Source organism: Sorex araneus, chromosome 1 (genome assembly GCF_027595985.1).
Source record: "Sorex araneus isolate mSorAra2 chromosome 1, mSorAra2.pri, whole genome shotgun sequence".
In the NCBI taxonomy this organism is placed as follows: Eukaryota; Metazoa; Chordata; class Mammalia; order Eulipotyphla; family Soricidae; genus Sorex; species Sorex araneus.
The window spans coordinates 88,750,518-88,768,680 of record NC_073302.1 but is presented as its reverse complement, the minus strand read 5'-3'; the positions used below and the strand labels follow the sequence as shown (position 1 = coordinate 88,768,680).

At 41.1% G+C, this 18,163-nt stretch overlaps 1 protein-coding gene across 1 annotated transcript in view; it reads left to right on the top strand.

Moving 5' to 3' along the window:
* The window catches only part of VPS13A (vacuolar protein sorting 13 homolog A), a 224,877-nt gene that overhangs the window by 82,122 nt on the left and 124,592 nt on the right, over window positions 1–18,163 (top strand). The window contains exons 23-25 of the mRNA XM_055124029.1: window positions 5,815–5,953; window positions 14,695–14,776; window positions 17,216–17,370. Of these exons, the coding sequence (XP_054980004.1) occupies window positions 5,815–5,953; window positions 14,695–14,776; window positions 17,216–17,370 (376 nt within the window). The remainder of the gene's footprint in view (window positions 1–5,814; window positions 5,954–14,694; window positions 14,777–17,215; window positions 17,371–18,163) is intronic.

Genomic DNA, 18,163 nt, shown 5'->3' with positions numbered 1-18,163 from the left:
CTCCAACTACTATTGTGTTGCTACCAGTTTCCTCCTTGAAGTCTATTAGCAGTTGTTTTAAGTATTTTGCTGGCCCTTCATTGGGTGTGCATATGCTTCGGAGTTTGATTTCTTTCTGATGTACCTATTCCTTCATAATTAACAAATGCTCCTCCCTGCCCTCTAACCCTGTTGGATACCAGTATGGCCACTCCAGGTTTTTTTGACAAATTGTTGCTTGAAGACTTGTTTTCCAGGCTTTGACTGCTCTAATGTGTTTCTTGTAAGCAGCAGGATGTTGAATTCAGTGTTTTTTTTTTTAACCATCTTATCACCCTGTCTCTTAATTAGTGTGTTTAGACTGACATTGAGAGAGATTATTGTCTGGGGGTTTGTGCCATCTTTTTGTAGAAGTTTGTTGTCCTTGTGGAGTTTGTCTTGTCTTACAGTAGCCCTTCAGTCCTTCTTTCAAAGTTGGTTATAAGTCTCTGAAGTTCCTGAGCTGCTTTTTATCCATGATGTTGTGTTTCATTCCTTTAAATCTGAATGAGTCCAGCCAGGTAAAGTCTTCCTGGTGAGGCTTTCATTTCAGTGAGTCTTTTTCACTATATCCCACCACTGTTTTTGGACCCAGATGGTTTTATCTAATAAGTCCACTGTAAATCTAAGGGTTGTTCCATTGTATGTAAATTCCTTTTTGATCTTACTACTTAACAGTATTGTGTTTCTATTTGTTGTCCTGAGTAGGATGTGTCTTAGAGTCTTTTTATTAGAAGCTGGTACTCTTTCAAAGGGCTGCTTGAATCTGGACATCTGCATTCTCCAGCTCTGGGAACTTTTCAGCAATGATGTCTTTAACTTTACTGTCTCACTGGGGTTGCCTTCCTGTCCCTCTGAGACTCGATGAGTGTCATGCTATTCCTTTTTAATTTATGTGATAGTTCTCTTGCCCACTCGAGCTATTTTGAGGTTTTTTCCAGTTTTTGTTGTTGCCTGGATGTTTTCTTCCTTCCTTCCTTCCTTCCTTCCTTCCTTCCTTCCTTCCTTCCTTCCTTCCTTCCTTCCTTCCTTCCTTCCTTCCTTCCTTCCTTCCTTTTTTTTAAATGTAGGAGTACTGCTATTTATTCAGCCATTGATTAAGCTAATTTAATTGGGCATGAACTCCACATTACTCTTTAAAAAAATTTTTTTTATTGAATTACTGTGAGATACAGTTACAAAGCTTTCATGTTCGAGATTCAGCCCTACAATGATCGAACTCCCATCCCTCCACCAGGGCAACTTTCCACTACCAGTGTCCCCGATATGCCCCACACCCTCCCCACCCTTGTCCTCACCCTGCCTCCATGACAGGCAATTTTCCCCAATATTCTGTATATTTGTGTATTATGTTTTGCTCAAATTTTCCCACCATCATTCAAGCCTGCCTGCCAGGGGCTGATGCTAGATCATTTATTGTTCATTGCTCATTTTGAATGTCTTGGGTGCCACGGCCGCATGCTTCTCGAATCCTAGATTGTAGATGGTTGGGTTCCAGAGACATCTCTGTGGACACTAATTCATTTTGGGATTCAGTTGGGCGTCTCTGTAACAGGGCTGTTGGTGCGCTAAGATGGTGCCCAGAGGCACATTATGGGGGTGACAGCCAGGCTGATAAGCGGGTGGAAAGCTGGGGAGGAAGACCCTGGTGCTCCGTCGCCATGCGGTATGGAGATTTAATCCTGGACCCTGTATATCTGGGCCTTGCTTGTGGAAGCTCTTGGTTGCCGGGACTCCATCTGGAGTAGGCGGGAAGAGTACACTTGATCCATCTGGGGTGCCTCAGTGAATAGGCTTGCTGTGGGGTCTGGAGAGATCTCTTTCTCTGTGGTGTCTTCCAGGACTCACTGTGGGTATCTCTGGCTTTTGATCTCTTTATTTATGGGTCTCTGAAGCAAGGCCAGTAATAGAGTTTACAGGGTGGTGCTGGAGTTGGTTCGTGGGGGTGGCTGCCAGTGCTTCAATGTGTATTGGGAAGTGGGTGGAGGTAGTCCACCCCAATTCTGTGAAAGCCTGGAGATTTCAGTCACAAAACCTGTATACCCTAATTTTCAGCAGTTTATATCTTAGTGGACTGGAGCTATAGCACAGCAGGTAGCTATGCTATAGGTTGCCTTGCATGTGGCTGACCCGGGTTCGATTCCTCCATCCCTCTCAAAGAGCCCAGCAAGCTACCGAGAGTATCTTGCCCACACAGCAGAGCCTGGCAAGCTATCCGTGGCGTATTTGATATGCCAAAATCAGTAAGAGCAAGTTTCACAATGGAGGTGTTACTGGCGCCCGCTCGAGCAAATAGATGAGCAACGGGATGACAGTGACAGTGATATATCTTAGTGAAGTCCATCCTGAGACAATGGAGTCAGGCCGGGGATGGGGCAGTGATTTTGGATTATGGAAGCACTGGCTTTTTCTCAAAGATAAATCTTTTGAGATTTATATATGGGTCTCTGAAATAAAGCCAATCAGTGAGCTTGTATAGCTGAGCCAGTGGTGGTTTGTGGGTGTGGCTCCCACATATCTAACTTTTGGTCGTTTAATTTTTTGGTAAACTTGGTCCCAAATTATTGGGGTTCAACCAAAGGCACAGCAGCAGTTTTGGGGTATCAAGAAGTCTGAAGGCACCGTCAGGCTGCTGATGGCACTTGTTCCTCAGGTACAGGTTGACCTGCTGGCGGCACCATAACCCCACTTGTATGTTTTCATCTTTAAGCTCCCCAATATTTTCTTTGGCTGTTGTCATTCTTCCGTTGAGTGTACCAACTGAGTTTTTCCTGTCATCTACCAATTTTTTATTAGTGACACTTCTGTTTGTAGTTTTCTTACTTCTGCTCTCATTTCCTCCACTTTCTTTTTCTTGGATATCCATTCCAGTTTCTTCATATCCTCCTGTATTTCATTGGATATCCGTTCTACCGTTTCTTTGAGGTCACTAAATGCTCTCACTATGTTATCTCTGAATTCTTTATCAGAGAGATTATGTATGGAGTTATTCCTTGTTGAGTCTCTAAGGCTCTATTCTTTGTACACTCCTTGTGGTGGGAATCTGCATTATTTCCCCATAATGTCGTGGAACAACTTCCTTCCAGTTCACTATAAGTGTCCCCTGTTCACTTCCAGGGAGGACTCTGGGGGAGCTTGGTAGATGATGGCCTCCTCTTTCCCCTTCAGTGATGTCACCTTCCTCTTCGGTGCTCCTGTGGGACTCGTGTGAGTCTTCTAGTGCTGATTGCAGGGAACATGCTCTTTGGCCTCATGGGAACTTACTGTTATGTTTAGGTTAGGGTTGTATTAATTCCTATGCTATTTTTGTGAATTTTGGCTATGTGATTGTCAGGGACTAATGGGCTCTTAGCCTAATGTGGTTGGGATAGCCAGACTGCTCTCACAAGAGTTCAGTATAAGAGGCCAAGATAAGGGGCCAGTGTACCATTACAGGGAAAATTAATTGGTGGCCAGCAGCACGAGTGGCTGCTGCCCTGGAAGCCACATCTCTTGCCACCGTGTACCGACGATACCCCTGAAGGTACACATGTTGGCACAGATCCTGAGATCACAGTTTGAGTCCCATTGTTGGTCTCTGCACTTCTGAAAATGCCTAGGCACTACATGGGCACCTGTGGCTGCAGAGGGGCCTCTCTGTTGGCCAGCTTTCCTAAATTATGCCGTTGAGTTGATCTTAAAGACCATTTTCTATACTGTATGCCAGAGAGAGTGCATGGGTTCAGATACTTGCCTTTCACATACTGACCCGGTTCTTGGCATCATCTGTGATACTCTAGTTAGTGCTCAGGGATCGTTCTGACCACAGAGCCAAGAGAAGAGTCGCTGAGCACTGCTGGGGACCCCCCCACCCCCCACACCTCACCTTGAAAAAGAGCCATTGGCATTCCTAAGGTTCTCCAGGATTTATCTTTTCAGAGTTTTATAGGTCTACATTTAACATTTATGTTTGTGACTTATTTTGAATTATTTTCATTGAAGTAGTTAGGTGTCTGTATAGATCAATTGTGCTTTTTACAGTTAGACATTCAGGTATTATAGCACTTCTTGAAGAAAAAGTCTTTTTTATTGTATTGTCTTTGTTCAAAGTCAAAGGTCAGTAGACTGTATTTTGAAGGTTTAGTTTGAAGATTTGTTCTTGATCCTTTTCGATTAAATTGACCTAATTTTCTGTTTCTTTAATACCATCTTCTCTTCCTAATTGTAACTTTGTAGGAAGTCTTAAAAGTCAGTATCAGCCTTCCAGACTGTTCCTTGTCAATTTTTGTCATTTCTCAATAATATATGTGTCATTATACTCAGAGCTTACTCTTTATTCTGCACTTAGGGTTCACTCTTCATAGGACCTGAGATATCATACTGGTGGGCTCAGGGGACCATATGAAGTGCTGGGGTTTGAACCCTAGAAGGCTGCATGCAAAGCTACTTCCCTTTATGCTATTTCTCTGGCCCCTTATTTGATTTTTTTCTGAGAGGTGATAACGTCATTTGTGAGCAAATACCTTATGTATTTTTACTAATTTGTTTACCTATTCTTTCCATTTCTAGCACAGTGGGTAGGGTGTTTGCCTTGTAAGCGGCCAACCTGAGTTTGATTTCTCTGTCCCTCTTGGAGAGCCTGGCAAGCTACCGAGAGTATCCCGCCCGCATGACAGAGCCTGGCAAGCTACCCTTGGCATATTCGATACGCCAAAAACAGTAACAAGTCTCACAATGAGACATTACTGGTGCCCGCTCGAGCAAATGGGACTGCAGTGAACAGTGGGACTGCAGTGCAGTGCTACTTTCTGAATTAGCAAGCACAGTTTTTGAGGATAGTGTTGAAGAAAAGGGAGTGATAATACGTATCTAATTGTAGTTGGGAAAATTTTGTGTTTCTCACCATTTATCATGAAGTACCTGTATGTTTTAGAAAATTTTTGTTAAATTGAGAAGTATTCTTTGAATTGAGCTTACTGAGAAGGTTTTTATTTGTTTTCAGTTTAGGGGCCATTGCCAGTGCTATTGAGGGTACCTCTAGGTACGTGCCTTTGATCGAGCCAGGCCTCCTGAGTGCAGAGTATTCACTTCAGCCTTTGAGACATCTCCCACACCCTGCCCAGAGTACTTTTTGCCCCGAATGAGTATTCGATTCCTCATAGGCATCTTTTTATATGATAAAGTATTTTTCAATTATAATATGATACTTAGACACACACATATATATTCCTTGGAAAAGTTATTGTGGCTCAGGAGTTATGTATCTTGAGGACCCTATAAGAAACAGGGAATAGGGGTCAAGAGATAGTATAGCAGGAAGGGCACTTGCCTTGTTTGCAGCATTCTAGCACCGGTTTGATCCCTTGGTTCTCCCAGCACTACCTGGAGAAGTAGTACAGAGAACAGATCCAGGAGTAACCCCTGAACATTGTTAGGTATGGCCCAAATACAAAACAAAAACAAAAAGTAGCAGTGAACAGAAATAGTTTGTCTACCTCATAGATTGAGATTTATTAATGATAATGCTTTTAAGTGCTTTTCGTCACATAAAAACACTTGATAAAATGGTACTTCATGTGTCCTTGGCAAGTCATAGAAGGATCGCAAAAGTAATTAAATAGAAAAATTAACTGAAAAATCAGATTAGTTCTTTGAGTGGCATTGCTCGAATGTACAGTAAAATTTGGAGTGATGATACTGGGAGCATTTGACCTTGATTCATAAATAGTTTTTGGATAATTTAGAGGGTATTGTCATCTTTGTAATTTACAACACTAGTGAAAATTGCTTTTTGACTATTACTGTCTTTTAACACAGGTTCAAGGTTTTTGGAAAGTTACCATTGATTTCTTTAGTAATCTCAGATCAGAAACTACAAGGGATTTTGGACTTGATTGATAGTATTCCAAAACCTGTATCTGAAAGTAAAGAACATGACACCAGGAAAGCATCTCAGGTAATGTTATTTTCAAAATTTTTCTCTGTGAAGGCCTTCTGAGAGAATGGGATGTAGATATAGCTCAAGTTGTAGAATACAAACCCAGCATGTGAAGATCCTGAGATCTGTATAAGCACTTTATGATTCCTTGATGTGACCGAGGAGCCCCCAAGAAACTCCGGGAAATGACTCTTTAAAAAAGAACTTAATTTAACATAAATTGGAGTGTGTGTGGCACACCTGGCGGTGCTCAAGTTTACTCTGCTGGGCTTGGGGACCATATAAGGTGCCTAAAAGGGAGGGGGGAGCTGGAGTGGGGGGATAGGGAGACAGAAGGTAGGGGAGAGAGATAAAGAGGGGGTGGGCAAAAGGGAGGAGAGGTAAGGAAAGTGATAGGTATAAAGGCATTATTTACCATAAAAATGGAAAGAAAAGGTATTCTTGTATGAATATAGTTGTAAAAATTTCAGGTTAGAAATTGAAATTATGTCAGCCTAGTTGTTAATTTTGAGCATGAGGAAGACTTTCAAATTCTACTCCTTGATACATACACTGTAGAAAATCTTTCATATGAAGTCCTGAAGGTATGATCAAGAGTCATAGTGGCTCTGTAAGTAAAATCAGGTATAACTATATGAATATTTATAAAAAATAGAGTTGATAAATCAGTAGTGGTTTGCTCTTAGTGCAGTGCAATATGCCATTGAGAATTAGTAAACTACATGGATAAAATTTGAAGATTCCTAGAAGAAAGTCATAGAAAAATATGCAGTATCACTTCTTTTCTGTATGGTTTAGAAGGCAGTGGTAAACATTGTATTTAGTGACTAATATTTATATGAGGTCAGAAATACACAAAAGCAAGATCATGATTAGTGGTGGGGAACTGGTCAAGGTGCTTCTAGGAAGGAAATGCTATTTGGTTTTTGACCTACATGGAAACTCAGATTTCTCCCTTTTGAAAAAAATCTGAATCTTATGTTTTTGTGTAATGAGTTTTATTAAGCAGAATAAAGAAAGTTTACTGAAATACCATTTTAGCAATTAAATCTAAAGGATATTGGAGTAATGGAGGAAGGATCTTGACACTTTTGAAGTGGGCATGGCATAACAACTACTATATAATATTATTTGTTATAAAAATAATTGGTTCTATTATCAGTTGGAATAATAAGTTATAACTGGTGCCAGAGAGAATTCAGCAGGTAATGCCTTGCTTTTGGATGACCCAGGTTCAGTGTCCTGTACCCCATATCATCCCCTAGCTCTTCCAAAGGTAATTGATCTGTGAGCACAGAGCCACGAGTAAGCCCTGAGCACTGCCAGGTGTGGCCCCCAAACCAAAACTAAACCCCTCCCGGAACCTCAGAATCGGTTAAGAATAGATGTCACCCTTAAGTGACTTTCATTTAACATTTTATAAATCCTGTTACTTAAATTTTTAAAAATTGACAAAAATTGTAAATATTAAGATGTACTCTTGAAACTGAAAAAATTAGTATTTATTTGTGTGGAATTTATGTATGTGTGTGGGGAGCCTCCAAGCTACCCAAGGTACAGTCTTTAATTATTGAGACTTTTGGCCCTCATGTATCCCCCACCCCCCCTTATTAGCACATTAGTTTAGGTCAGATTCCACATCTGAACCCTCCCCCGCCCGCCCCCACCCTCCTCATCTAGAGACATTGGGACAGCCTAGGGCACTGCTCTCCTCACCAGCTTAGAGCTCCTTCCTTCCAGCATCCCCAAGCCATATGGCTGCATGAGCAGATCAGTCCCACACATCACATATGGGCAAAGCCCCTGCTGAAAACCTGTAGGCATCAACATAGATTCAGCTTACCGGCATAGTTCCCTACTGCTGAACTATGGGCCTACAGCATACTCACAGGAACAAAGACCCTGCCACGAATCTGTCTAGATCCAACAACAACCTCCAAGACACTGTCTGGCTGTAGGCAAGTACTAACCACCAGTGAGTGTAATACCGTGTTCAGTGGCAGGACAGAACTATTCAGTTGTCTCAACAGAAGACAGTGGAAAAGCCCAATAACAACAGAAAGTGATTGGTGGAGATAAAAATGAAATTGTTCAAATAGAAGTAAAGGAACTAAATAATTCCACTATAAGCCTCAGAAGCGGTATAGATGAAAGTGTCAAGTGAATTAGAGCACTCTTAGATACAGTGAACAAATCCTGTGGAAAAGAAAAGGCAAAAGAAAAGAGAATGGGAAAAAATGAAAATATTATAAGAGATCCTAATGACAATATCAAGAGGAATAACCTCAGAATCATAGGCATTCCAGAAGGAAAAGAAAGAGGAAGAGGGAAAGAAAGACTAATTAAAGAAACAGTTGTTGAGGATTTTACCAGCCTGAATCTGGAGATGGGAGTAATGACCTAGGAGCTCAAAGAAACCAAGACAGCACCAAGTCATTTTGTAATTAAAATGGCAAGAACAAGAGACACTTTTTCAAGTCACAAAAGAGAAGCAAAATCTCATACCAGGGAAGAGGCATTGGATTCACATATTTCTCAGTGAAATGCTACAAGCAAGGTTAAGAATTAACAGGTTCAGTTTCTGAATGAAAAGGACTTCTAGTCAAGAACCCTCCACTCAGAATGGAGAAGGGATAAAAACATTCTCAAACAGCCACTGAAGACATATTTGGAATCTAATCCAGGTCTGCTACTGAAAGGCCACATATAAAAACGAGAGATCAAGCAGCTAAGCTCCTCATTTATCTTGTTACAAACCCTTCCTATCAATTATTTCCCTAAATGTCAATGGACTGAATTCTGCAATTAAAGAACACAGAATGGCTGCATATATCAGGAAAAAAAATCTGATCTTCTCTTGCCTTCAGAGACATACTTTCCTAAAAAAAACATAGGAGGTAATTTTATTTCTTGTTTATTTTTATTGAGTCACCCTGATTTACAATGGTACATAGTTATTCTCGATTAAGTTTCAGGTATGCAGTGTTCTAACACCAGTCCCTTCACCAGTATCTACTTTCCTCCATAACTGTTCCTAGTTCCCTCCCATCCCCCGTCTGCATCTAGACATCTCTTTCTTTTTCTTTGTCCTACTAGCACTGTGGTTTACAGTACTGTACTGTCACAGACCGTGTTACTGACCAGGTAAAACTCCTTTTGGCATCCAGTCCTTTTTCGGAGTGACTGCTTTCCTCTGTCATTTCCTGCCATCGTTGTCCTAGGTCCCTTTGGGGGCCTGTCACCCCTGCCTTCACAGTAACAAGCTTTGTACAAGAACCACTGCTTTTACTTTAAAAAAAAAAAAATTCTGTCACTGTCACTGTCATCCTGTTGCTCATTGATTTGTTCGAGCGAGCGGGCACCAGTAACGTCTCTCATTGAGAGACTTATTGTTACTGTTTTTGGCATATCTAATACGGGTAGCTTGCCAGGCTCTGCCGTGCGGGCTCCATACTCTCAGTAGCTTGCTGGGCTCTCCGAGAGGGGCAGAGGAATCGAACATGGGTCGGCCGCGTGAAAGGCGAAAGCCCAACCGCTGTGCTATCACTCCAGCCCTTAAAAATATTATTATTATTTATTTATTTATTTTTATTTTAATGACTCACCATGAGATACAGTTACAGACTTACAAACATTCATGATTGCGTTTTAGTCAAACAGTGTTCAAGTACCCATCCCTCCATCAGTGCCCATTCTCCACCATCAATGATCCCAGCATCCCTCCCCAACCCCCACTGCTTCCCACCTCCTGCCTCTGTGACAGGCACATTCCCTCTTACTCTCTCTGTCCTTTTGGGTGTTATGGTTTGCAATACAGGTATCGAGCAGCCGTCATGCTTGGTCCATAGTCTACTTTCAGCACGCATCTACTATCCGAGCCATTCTTTCAAGCATCATTTACTTAGTGCTACTTTCTTTATCCCTGCTACCTTTCCCCCCAGCACATAAGATCGGCTTTCAAGCTGTGGGGCAGTCCTCCTGACCCTTATTTCTTCTGTCCTTAGGTCCTTAGCTGTTAGTCTCCTGTTATGTTACTTTATATTCCACAATATAAAATATTTCTATGTCTGTCCCTCTCTCTCTGACTCATTTCACTTAGCAAGATACTCTCAATGTTGATCCACTTATGCAAATTTCATGAATTCATCTTTTCTAACAGCTGCATTGTATTTCATTGTGCAGATGTACCAAAGTTTCTTTAGCCAGTCATCTGTTCTCTGGCATTCGGGTTTTTTCCAGATTCTGGCTGTTATAAACAGTGCTGCAATGAACATACAAGTGCAGATGTCATTTTGACTATACTTTTTTGCCTCTCCGGGATATATTCCCAGGAGTGGTATTGCTGGGTCAAATGAGAGCTCAATTTCTAATTTTTTTTAAAATTTTTTAACTTTTTATTAAATCACCATGTGGAAAGTTACAAAGTTCTCAGGTTTATGTCTCAGTTATACAATATTCAAACACCCATCCCTTCACCAGTGCCCATATTCCACCACCAAAACCCCCAGTATACCCCCCGCCCCCACCCCTTACCCCCTACTGTATAACTAATGAATTTCACTTCATTTTCTCTTTACTTGATTACATTCCATAATTCAACACAAAACTCACTATAGTTGTTGGAGTTTCCACCCAAGAGAGACAGACCTACTACCAAGGAAGCATTTGATAATTAGTTTTCCATTGCTGAGAATTAAGAGATATGTAGCCCCACTGCTACAAGTACATAACTCTCTTTTTTTTTTTCCTTTTTCCTTTTCCTTTTTTTTTTTCCCCCCCTCACCCCCCTTCCTGCGCCTCATAGTATGGTGCACGCCACGCCGCGTCGGCCAGCGTGGGGCTTTTGCTTAGTTCACAGTCCAGAGAGGTGGCTGCTACATTAATAACCTTCAATATTTCAACAAAAACTTACTGTTATTATTTGGAGTTTCCCCCCCAAGTCAGACCTGTTCAGAAGGAACCGTTTCACATTGCTGACAATTATAAATGTTAAGTTGCGCGGCCGTGGCCGCGTCCGCGGTTTTGGATTTCTGTATAAAGTCCAGGGAAAATTCTGCCAGAAATTGCATAGCCCAGCTCACAGTCCCAGTACATTGCTATAAGAAGTCTCTGGAGTCAAAGTCTTTAGGCGCAGAAGGTCCGCTTCACGCTCAGCGGCTCCGGATTTATCTGGGCCGAGGGCGCGCCAGTTACGCCCCCTTCCCATGAGTTCCTGGGAGCCCCAAGCGTAAAAACCAAATACCTCTGGGTTTGGAGTCTTAGAAGATGGTGCCTGCCACGTGGGTGCCGCCAATCCACCGTTTTCCGTGCAGGAAGACAGGGTGGGGAGGAAAAAATCCTCCCCCTGGCAGCACAGAGTTGTAGCCCAGTTCGCAGTCCTAGTGCATCGCTATTAGATGCTGCGCTGGATGCCCGAATGTGTTAGATCTCTGGAATCAAAGTCTTTAGGCGCAGAGCACAATTTCTAATTTTTTGAGAAGCGTCCATACTGTTTTTCCAAAGGGGCTGAACCAGTCAGCATTCCCACCAGCAGTGTAGAAGGGTCCCTTTCTCCCCACATCCATGCCAACACTGGTTCCTTTTGTTCTTTTGGATGTGTGCCAGTCTCTGTGGTGTGAGGTGGCATCTCATTGTTGTTTTGATCTACATCTCCCTGATGATTAGTGATGAAGAGCTTTTTTTCATGTGTTTTTGGCCATTTGGATTTCTGCTTTGAGAAAGCTTCTGTTCATTTCATTGCCCCGTTTTCTGTTGGGATTGGATGTTTTCTTCTTGTAGAGTTCAACCAGTGCTTTGTATATCTTTGATATTAGCCTCTTATCGGAGGGATATTGGGTGAATATCCTTTCCCATTCTGTAGACTGTCTTTGTATTCTGGTCACTGTTTCTTTTGAAGTGCAGAAACTTCTTAGTTTAAGATAGTCCCATTTGTTTATCTCTGTTTTTTTCTTGTTTGGTCAATGTCCTTGAAGATACCTTTAGCTTCAGTATCGTGGAGGGTTTTGCCAACCTTTTCTTCAATACACCTTATGGATTCTGGTCTGATGTTGAGGACTGTGAACCCAACATTACACCAATACCCAAAGCAGATAGAGATAAAAACTACTTTCAGAGCAGTTTCCCTGAGGAACACTGATGCACAAATCCTCAACATAATGTCAGTGAACTGAAACAAAAGGATTATACACTAAAATCAAGTGGGATTCATATCAGTGCCACAGGAATGTTTTGACATCAAAATCAACAAATATGCCATATTAACAAAAAGAAAGATAAAAATTGTATTATCATATCAGTTGATGCAGATAAAACTTTTTTCGACTCCAGCATCTATTCATAATAGTGTCTAAAAACATCAGTTACCTAGGAACCTACTTAGTACATGTGCAAGATCGTACCTTGAAAAGTGTAAGTCGCTTATGAAAGAAATAAAAGAAGACATTAGGAAATGGAAAAACATTCTGTGTTATTGGTGCATGGAATTCTAATGTTATTCTTAGAGGTCTCAGAATAGTCACTAGTAGCATTTGTTTGGAATCATAAAACACCCAAATAATCAAAGTCATTCTGAGAAATAAGCAATTAGAAGGTTTGCTTTATCTGAATTGGAGCTATATTATAAAGCTGCACTGAACTGTAGCACTGTCATCCCCTTGTTCATCGATTTGCTTGAGCAGACACCAGTAACGTGAGACTTGTTACTGTTTTTGGCATATCGAATACGCCACGGCTAGTTTGCCAGGCTCTGCCGAGTGGACGGGATACTCTCAGTAGCTTGCTGGGCTCTCCAAGAGGGATGGAGGAATCGAACTCGGGTCAGTCTCATGCAAGGCAAACACCCTACCCACTGTGCTATTGCTCCAGTCCACTATAAAATTATAGTATCCAAAACAGCATGCTACTGGAATAAAGAGAGACTGATGAGTTACAATTGAGAGCCCAAGGATAAATCCTTAGATTTGTTTGTGGACAGCTGGTTCTCAACAAAGGAGCTGGTCACATGAAGTGAAGTAAATAGTTTATTCCAAGAAGTAGTTTTGGAAAATTGGATCAGAAAAAGTAAAAGATAAAGCTGGGCTTATTTTTCACAAAAGTCAATTCATAGTGGATCAAAGACCATAAGACTAGATTCCATAAAATACATCAGGGAAAATATAATGACCGGACACTAGAGGATTTGAACCTCAAAGGAGTGTTCATTTATATAATTCCATTGGGAAAGACAACTTAAAAAGTAACCAAATGGAACAACATCAAAATGGCAAAGAAATGCAAGACATACAGTAAAGTAGTAAGTTATAAAATGAATACAAAACTCAGTGGCATTTTTGTACACAACAGACAAAGTTTTAAGAAATTAAGAAAAACCTATTCCTTTAAAATAGTGCCCCCAAACATCAGATAACTAGTAATCAACCAGGAACGTGAAGGAATTATTCTGTGAAAAGTATAAATCACTGTTAAGAGAAATAGAGGAAGACACCAGGAAATGGAAACAATGACCTGTTCATACATGGGAAGAATCAACATTGTCAAAATGTCCATCCTACCCAAAGTTCTATACAGATTGAATGCAGTACCGATTAAAATTTTAATTACATGGAACAAACCCTACTAAAATTTGTGTAGAGTCATAGAACTTCCTGGATAGCCAAAAACAATCTTAGGAAAACAAAGATGGTAGACAATGCATTCCTCAGCTTTGAACTATACTACAAAACTATAATAATCAAAACTGCATGGTACTGGAATACAGCTAGAACTGTAGACTAACAGAACATAGTTGAGAGTCCTGAGCTAAATCCCCAGATTTATGGTCAGCTAATCTATGATGAAGGAACTAAATATGTGACGTGGAGCAAAGAAAATCTCTTCAACAAATGGTAGTGGGAAAACTGGATAGTCACACACATAAATGAAGTTAGAACTGTATCTCACACCCTTCACAAAAGTACACTCAGAATGTAGATTAAGGACCTCAAGAGTAACTGTCATTCACAGTGTTTGATAATCACCTACAAAATAAATTAAAAATGCACCTATAAATGTTGAGGGCTGAAACAGTAGTACAATGAGTGGGCAGGGCCTCTGCCTTGCATGTGACTGACCAGGGCTTGATGTCCGGCATCTCATGGTCCCCGGCCCCTCCAGGTGTGATTCCTGGGAGCAGAGCCAGAGCATTGCTGGTTGTGGCCCAAAAACAAACAATAAATGTTGAGACTTTTGATTGTTTCAGAGGAGTGGGTACTTTATTTTGTGAAAAATGTTGATTTACAGTATATGTATGGTCTCTTCTACTACATTACCTGGAGAAATCAGGCAAAAGTGATCCCATCTTACACTTTTTAATTCAGACTATATTTTTCCCTTTTCTTTTGGATGGAGATCAAATCTATGGCATCTCTTATGTAAGGCAAGTGTTCTAGCATTGAGTTACATCTCTGGCACTGATTCTTTTTCTTGTTAAAATTGGGAATTTGGGAGTATTAGGTTGGGGCATGGGGATTGGGCCACCACAGGTGATGTTCAGGGTAGGGTCAGCTCAGGAGTGACCCTGGTAGTTCTCGGGGTCATCTTCAGTGCAGGAATTTGAGGCTTGAAGAAGGGTCAGCAGGATTCAAGGCAAGTCTCTTAACCTCCCTGGTGCTATATGTTCATCTCTAAAATTCAGATTTTAAACAAAAACTTAAATTCTTTTAAGGATTTAAATAAAAGATTTAAATAAAAGACTAATTGACAACAAATTACTTTTCTTCCAGATGCAAAGATCTCTTTCTTTGGGAACGACACAAATGCCACAGAAGGTACTTCCTCTCCTTGAACTTGCATATATTGAAGAAGGTAAAATGATTCTGCTTTAAAAATATTCCTTACTATAAATGCTAAGAAAAATACTTTGGATTTGAAACCAAACATTAGAAAATAGCATATATTTGTGTATTTTTTATAAAGTTTTACTAAAATTTCCTTAAAGTAATATATTTTGGTTCTCCTTAGAGGTGATTTTGTAGTGAGATTTTTTTTTTGTATATAAAAGTTCGATTATTATTGGAGGACCCACAATTATCTTCGTAGTTATCTTCATCATACTCTCAGTTAAGCGCTCCCATTAAACTGTGTAGTTACCTAATTTACATTGTATTTGGAAAATTTTCAATAGTAAATTTTTTTTACTTTTTGGTTTTTTTTTTCCTTTTTTTGTCACAGTAGGTGGTGCTCAGCACTTGCTCCTGGCAGTGCTCAGGGGAGCATATATGGTTCTGCAGGTGGACACTGGATTAGCACCATGCAGAGCAAGTGCCTTATCCACTGTAGTATTTCTCTGGCCCTCTGTTGTCCTACATACCAAAGGAAAAATATTAAGAATTAGTATTTTTAAGTTTATTTCCCCCATGCTAAAATTTAATGTGCATTACAATGCTAATTTTTTAAGTGTGTGTGGCCACCAGAACTTCTGGTTTCCATTAAATCTTCATTTAATGCTTTTATTAAGGAGTTGAATGTTTTCTCAGTTTAGAATCACTTTTTAAATCCAAATTTTAGAAGTTTGTTATTATATATGTAGTATGTATAAGGACTATTAATGCTGTCATATATATGTGACTGTCATATATATGTGGCATATTGAATACACCACGGGCAGCTTGCAAGCCTGCCATGTGGGTGGGATACTCTCGGTAGCTTGCTGGGCTCTCCGAGAGGGGAGGAGGAATCGAACCCTGGTCGGCTGTGTGCAAGGCGAACACCTTACCCGCTGTGCTATCGCTCCAGTCCTGGAGCAATATATGTGACAGCCATATATATATGAATTGCCTTTTAATCTTAATGTCTCCATTTAAACTCTAAAGGCCTAAGAGCCAGGGATATGCCTCATCTGATGAAACACACATACTATGTATGTGTCTTATCTGATGAAGTGTGCACATGTGTGTGTTTCATCTGTTGGAGTGTATACACGGAATGTGTCTCATTTGATGGAGTGCACACATGAATGTGTCTCATTTGATGAAATGTACACACTGTGAATGTATCTCATTTGATGGAGTGTACACACTGCGTGTCTTATCTGATGGAGTGTACACACTGTGCATGTGTCTCATTTGATGGAGTGTACACACTACATGTGTCTCATTTGCTGGAGTGTATAGACTGTGTCTTATCAGATGGAGTGTACATACTGTGCATGTGTCTCGTTTGATGGAGTGTACACACTGTGTACTGTCTTATCTGATGGAGTGTACACAGTGTATGTGTCTCCTTTTGATGGAGTGTACACACTGCATGTGTCTCTTGTGGAGTATACATACTGTCTCACTTGATGGGGTTTACACGCTATATATGTCTCATCTGATGGATTGTACAGGGCTGTAGCGATAGCACAGTGGTAGGGCATTTGCCTTGTATGCGGCTGACCCAGGTTAGATTCCTCCATCCCTCTCGGAGAGCCCTGCAAGCTACCGAGAGTATCCAGCCCGCACGGCAGAGCCTGGCAAGCTACCCATGCATATTCAACATGCCCAAAACAGTAACGACAAGTCTCAAAAATGATGATGTTACTGGTGCCCACTTGAGCAAATCGATGAGCAACGGGATGACGGTGATACAGTGATAGTGATGGATTGTACACATTGTGCGTGTGTCTCATATGATGGAGTGTACACATTGTGTGTATCGCATCTTATGAACTGCCCACTGTATGTGTCTCCTCTGCTGGACTGTGCAGTATGTGAGGTTCTGGGTTTTATTCTCAGTATCATGTACCCCACTCCCCTTCACTCCCCTCCACCACAAACACACACTGCTCGCAGTGGCCCTGGCAGCCCCGATCCCCCATGCTCCTGACCTGCCCCAGAACTCGATCCTCTCAGTCATTCTTTTCACAACAACAAGCATGAGTAGAAGTGAGATTTGCATTAGGGTATGCCTTATGCTTTTTCCTCTACAGTTTGTAGCAAAGTTTGTCTCTTGCCAAATGGCATGAGCATATTGAAAGATTGTTCCTTTGGCTTTTTCTGGTGTGAGTAGTCATTGCATTTGCTGTATGTATCTTCAATGCAATTTTTAAATAGACAAATGATTTTAAAAGGTGATACCTATTAGGCTGAGAATATATTTGTGTCTTCAAGAATGTTATTCAAACATAGTCTGTATTCCTTTTATTTTTTATCTTTGTATTTAACTTTTAAAAAATATTTTATATTTTTGTATTCATATTTTATAAAAATTTAGAACATTTTCCAAGTCATTAAGTTTGATTGATTAATCTTCACTGCCATTCAGATTCAGAGGATGAGTTTTTTGATGCACCTTGTAGCCCCTTGGATGAACCTCTTTTGCCTCCAGTCAGAAGTAAAATTAATGGACAGCGAAAGCTTCCAAAGACAGAGAGTTTAAAGAATATGACTCAGTGTAAAATGAGGTTCGAAGTGCCAGAGGTAGGTACCTTGGCTAATGTTACTGGGGCTTATTTAAACTGTCATTTCTTGTGACCATAGTTTATTTGTATTGACTCATCCCAATTGGACACTTTTGTTTTCATTTTAAGCTAAACCAGATGCTGGTGTGTGCTGTCTTTCTACTTTGAGTAGAAACTTCCTTAATCAAGAGTTAGTTGGTTAGGGTCTGGGGAGAAGATACAGAGGGCTCTTGGCCGTGCTTGCAATCGACCCAGGTTTGATCGCTGCACCTCATGTGGTCCCCTGAGCCTGCCCGGAGTGGTCCCTGAGCACAGAGTGGGCCTTAAACACTGCCGGGTGGAGCTGAGGAAGCAAAGCAAAAAAGAATTAGGTGTTTAAATTATACCTTGTGGTCATTATAGTGCATATTTGCTGAAAGTAATTATTTGTCTAGCAGTGGATAGGGTGTTTGCCTTGCACGCAGACGACCTGGGTTTGATTCCTCCGTCCCTCTCAGAGAGCCCAGCAAGCTACCAAGAGTATCTCACCCCCACGGCAGAACCTGGCAAGCTACCCGTGGCATATTCGATATGCCAAAAACAGTAACAAGTCTCACAGTGGAGACAGTACTGGTGCCTGCTCGAGCAAATTGATGAGCAATGAGAGGACAGTGTTATTTTACCTTATAGACTGGAGCAATAGCACAGCAGGTAGGACGTTTGCCTTGCACATGGCCAACCCAGGTTTGATTTCTTCATCCCTCTGGGAGGGCCCGGCAAGCTACTGAGAGTATCCCGCCTGCATGGCAGAGCCTGGCAAACTCCCCGTGGTG